This window comes from Microtus ochrogaster, chromosome 10 (genome assembly GCF_000317375.1).
Source record: "Microtus ochrogaster isolate Prairie Vole_2 chromosome 10, MicOch1.0, whole genome shotgun sequence".
Taxonomy (NCBI): Eukaryota; Metazoa; Chordata; class Mammalia; order Rodentia; family Cricetidae; genus Microtus; species Microtus ochrogaster.
Genome location: NC_022016.1, coordinates 49,468,194 through 49,473,314, shown reverse-complemented (window position 1 = coordinate 49,473,314; position 5,121 = coordinate 49,468,194). Strand labels below are relative to the sequence as shown.

Below are 5,121 nucleotides of genomic sequence, written 5' to 3'. Positions count from 1 at the left end.
TTTTTTTTTTTTGGTTTTTTGAGACAGGGTTTCTCTGTAGCTTTGGAGTCTGTCCTGAACTAGCTATTGTAGACTAGAGTGGACCTCGAACTCAGAGATATGCCTGCCTCTGGTTAGGGTTAGGGTCTTATTAAAATGCAGTTATACCTTTTTTAATACTCTAGGAATTGTCATAGACTAACTAACTATACAGAGTAGCAACCACGAGAACTGTTGGTCTAACACTTCAACTGTATCTTTGTTAGAGTTACCGAAAAGATAATTACCACTGAAATATCACACACAGTAGACAAGTCCTGAACTACTGAGCCACAATCCTTTAGTTAATGATCCTACTTATTAATGCTATTTGGACAAACCACTGAACTGGGTGAGAATAGTCAACACCTAAAAATTCATAAAAGCAATGGGCTGAGTGAAGCTCAGTGGTCAAGAGCACTTGCTGCTTGGACAGAGGACCCAGGTTGGTTTTCAACACCCGTATGAGGAGCTCACAGCTACCTGTAACTCCAGCTCCAGATAGGATGCCTATTCTGGCCTATGGACACCTGTTTAGTATGTATATGCCCTACCACAGAATATACATAATTTTGAAAATTATAACACAGAGGAAGCTTGAGACAGAACTGCAAGCCTAGATTACATAATATACCATTCCCAAGACTTTAAAAGACAAACCAAACAAACAAAAAAGGATACCGCCTACATGTCAAATTTACTTTCTCAAAGTAACAAATTTTAAAACTATCTGGAAGGTGGTTTGCTTGGCTATAAGAAGGCATTTTTTTTTTAAAGAAACATAACTAAAATTAACATTGCTTTTATATTTCCTAAGATAAGGTCTCACTACTGTAGGACTTTAGTATAGCAATGTAATGTCAGAACTAAAGAAGTGCACTATCATCAGGTAGTGATGACACATGGCTCTGATCCCAGCACTCCAGAGGCAGAGGCTGGGGGAACCTTGAGTTCCAGGACAGCCAGGAACACAGAAAGAAACCCGTCTGACGGGTGAGGGCGTGCGCTCGCACCACATCTAGCCAACATTACAGAGGGAATAAACACACAGGAGGGCTCATCTTGGCTTGATGTCTCATTAATGACTTAACTTTAATAATAGCGTATATAGCACACACTTTATCCTACTCCTGAGTTAAATCACTCTGCCAGACAGTAGTGGCGCACGCCTTTAATCCCAGCACTTGGGAGGCAGAGCCAGGCAGATGTCTGTAAGTTTGAAGCCAGGCTGGTCTACAGAGAGAGTTCCAGGACAACTAGGGCTGTTACACAGAGAAACCCTGTCTTGAAAAAACAAAACAAAACAGAAATTCAAGGAGCAAATCATTCTAGCATGAAATAAGAAATTCAAAAGAACAACTCTAAAACCAGAATTCTGAAGCATTTCAAAAGTCCTATTAATTATTAATCTTAAAGTGCCCAAAAGATAACCTGCAAAGTTAAATTACTATAAGCAGAAATTGTAAAACACATCAAGTGTCCATAGAGCACAATAGTTTGGCTGATTCAAAAGGTACAGGACGTGCCAGGACATTTGACTGAGGTACAAGTTCATGCAGTACTGGATTTTACTGATTCAAAGTCTCTCCAAACACCCTCGATGGGACTGTTAACTGCACTCCAAATGATTTACTGTCAAATCGCCCACTTTTCTTTCCTTCCTCTCATCTCTGCCTATTATCAACAGCAGCCCACCAGACCCCACAAACATCTGATAACGAAGCACAAACAAGAACTTTACCATATTACAGCAGTGCCACGGTTCTAAGTGTCCAGAAACCCTCACAGCGGGCATCTCTGAAACCACACCAGGTAGAGACAACAAAGAACTTCATTCCACCCTTCACCCTCCTCCCTAATCAACACAAAGGCATTTGGAGTCTGATAGTTCTTACTCTAACTGGGAAGGAACTTTTAATCGTTTACGAAGTCGTTATCTTGGCTAAGTCACCTCGCTGAAGAGCCCGACACTTCAGGGTCTCTCCTAGCTCTCACATTTCATCACAACGGTGATCCCACACAGCGCACATCAATTCTGAGTTTTGGTGGACACAAAAGAGACTAAGCTCCCCACAAGCGATCTTGAGTGCCCATTCCACATGGATGAGGCATGCCTCAAGACAGGAGACCAGGACTGCGCAGACTCATAAAAGGTGACTAATGAATCTCAACAACTGCCCTATTCTAATAGAACTCCTTCTGGTCAGGTATTTTAAAATAATTCTTCTCTATAATCTAAATAGAAAAAACATGTACTTTTCTAAAGTAATAGTGGGAACACTTAAGAGTATCTTCCTCCTAGAGAGCTTTCCAGCTCTAAACAAAAGAAATATTCTCAATGTAAAGCTCACAGGAAAAGACAAGAAGGCTAGAGCATTAAGTATCAGATTTAGGACACGGTGAGAGGAACTTCAGAAAGGCTGAAATGTTCTCATTTTATATAAAAAGTAATACAGCAGGGCGATGTTGGCGCATGCCTTTAATCCCAGCACTCGGGAGGTAGAGGCAGGAGTATCTCTGTGAATTTGAGGCCAGCTTGGTCTACAGAAGCTAGTTCTAGGACATGCTCAAGCTACAAAGAAACCCTGTCTTGAAAAAACCACACACACAAAATAAAGTGATACAGTGCATGTTATAAAAAATAGCTGTCTTAAATACATTTTATTTGTCCCTGAATGAACTCGACATTAAAGTCAATAAAGATTTTGCACATTATTTTTTTCTTTTTTTGGTTTTTCGAGACAGGGTTTCTCTGTGGCTTTGGAGCCTATCCTGGAATTAGCTCTGTAGACCAGGCTGGTCTCAAACTCACAGAGATCCATCTGCCTCTGCCTCCCGAGTGCTGGGATTAAAGGCGTGCGCCACCACCGCCTGGCTTTGCACAATATTTTTATGGCTTGCCACCACCAGCAGCTCCTTTTTCCACTGATCCTTCTCGTCCTAACAGGTTTTGACGGTGGTGCGCCAGTTTTCTTCCAGGACTCGGGCAGCCAATGGGCTTTCCCAACCCTCCCACCTACTCCATTTACCTTTCAGGATGCCCATGTTACTCCAGTCCTAGCACCAAAGGCACCATTCAAATGGATCCTATCCTCCTCTTTCTCCATATGTATTTTAGTGCTAAAGTCCCTGCAAGCCACAACTTGCTGCGGCTTTAACACTAACAAACTACTCTCGGCTGGCACGATCACAAGCAATCAATTTCTTAGAAACCAATCTACTGAACAGAGTGAGGAAAGCACCCAAGAACCCCGCCTAGACCTTCAATCAATTAACCAACCAATCAATCAAATCAATCAATCTTCTCTTGGGGGCATAAACGTGACCAAAAAGAATAACAAAATACAAAATTCTCAAGGAAAGTATCAAGACAAAAAGTCTTAAGAAAGGGTGTGGAGAGGGTGGGATAGTTAACTGGTCTCAGAGTAATAAAATGAATCCTTACAGGAAGAACAAGTTCCAATTGTTATCAACTCAAACAGTCCCAAGTGCTCTGTGGCGCCACTGCCCACACAGAGGGCACTGGAAAAACAATCTACCTTTCCCTATCACCACCTCTCAGCAGAGCCCTGAGAACAGAAGGGCAAGCAGGCCATTTACAGTGTCACACAGAAAGTAATGCCTAGCAGCTTCTGCAGATGGGTACAACTGGGTTCACCCTGATGTCAAAGAGAACAAAATGCTTTGTGTTTTTACCTTTACCGGAAGTTCTTCCTGGAGACACCGAAACACGACTTTTTCTTGTGCGGTTCGACTGCTGGGGGGTTGGAGAATGGCGAGTTTTGGGTGGTGGAGTTGCTGGAGACGATGGCCTGTGCCTTCGCCTTGGAGGACTTGCTGAAGGAGATAGCCTACGAGTTTTTCGAGGGGGGCTAGATGTCCTCTTGGGAGGCTTCTTTGGCGGTGACCGGGAACGAGATGAAGAGGACGAAGAGCTACTTCCAGACAACGATGCGGAAGAACGCCTCCTTCTGCGGAAGAAAGCATTCAGTTTACCCCTGCATCCCTATGGAGGATCACTTCACAGCATGTACAATGTACACAAAATACAGCTAACTTATCCAACTTTTGAGTTTATGTAGCTAAGTACACAAATTACTTCAGAAAGATTGGAAACAAAACCATCACCTAGGACAGAAAACAGCTGTTTCTGAGAGTACATACACACACTCATTGTGGCTGTGTCTGAGCTGAGTGCTATATAATCCAGTAGCGAAGCAGCCTCTTCCTGAAAAGTGATGATTGAGCTGAGTTTGTACAGCTTTGGGGGTGAGAGAGCACTGCTCACTCAGTGATATCAAGCAACTTTTAGGCTGCACTAAAAATATGTGCAAGATTTGAAATTCATTTAGCTACATAAACCTAGAAGTGGGGACCTCTTGAATTCTGCGGCAAAGTCTGTGGGTAAGTTCTGTTGCAATTACGTGTACCTGCAGAATTCATCTTTGGCAGAAGAATTCCTGAGAACCTGAAAAAAAGAAACCCTACCTTAAGTGTGAGATTATAAACTGGCTGAAAGGGAATCTTACACAACCTGCAAAACACTGTGACTGCTAAATTGTTTAGTGCATACTAATGAGACAGGCTGTTTGAAAAATTCCAATGTAAGAAATTATAGTCTGCCAGGCGATAGTGGCGCACGCCTTTAATCCCAGCACTCGGGAGACAGAGGCAGTCAGATCTCTGTGAGTTCGAGGCCAGCCTGGTCTAGAAAGAGCTAGTGCCAGGACAGGAACCAAAGCTACAGAGAAACCCTGTCTCGAAAAAAATAAAAAATAAAAAAAAAATTATAGTCTCCTTAGTGGTGTACTAAGGAGCACTGGCATTACTTCTCTCCAAAACAGAATGATCAATGTGAAGTGTGATGCCTGGAATTCCACCATATTACACGACTGTCCTAGCCACCAGCTGCAGCACCAATTATACACACTTAAAAAGCATTACCTTGGCCAAGCGATAGTGGCGCTTTAATCCCAGCACTCGGGAGGCAGAGGCAGGCAGATCTCTGTGAGTTCGAGGCCAGCCTAGTCTACAAGAGCTAGTTCCAGGACAGGCTCCAAAGCTACAGAGAAACCCTGTCTCGAAAAACCAAAAACAACAACA

The 5,121-nt window shown here is 43.0% G+C and overlaps 1 protein-coding gene across 9 annotated transcripts in view; it reads right to left on the bottom strand.

The window, feature by feature from the left end:
• Window positions 1–5,121, bottom strand: part of Srrm1 (serine and arginine repetitive matrix 1) — a 34,020-nt gene that overhangs the window by 14,159 nt on the left and 14,740 nt on the right. For all 9 annotated transcript variants that reach the window (XM_005353051.3, XM_005353054.2, XM_026781892.1 and 6 more), the window contains one exon: window positions 3,715–3,989. In XM_005353051.3, the coding sequence (XP_005353108.1) occupies window positions 3,715–3,989 (275 nt within the window). The remainder of the gene's footprint in view (window positions 1–3,714; window positions 3,990–5,121) is intronic.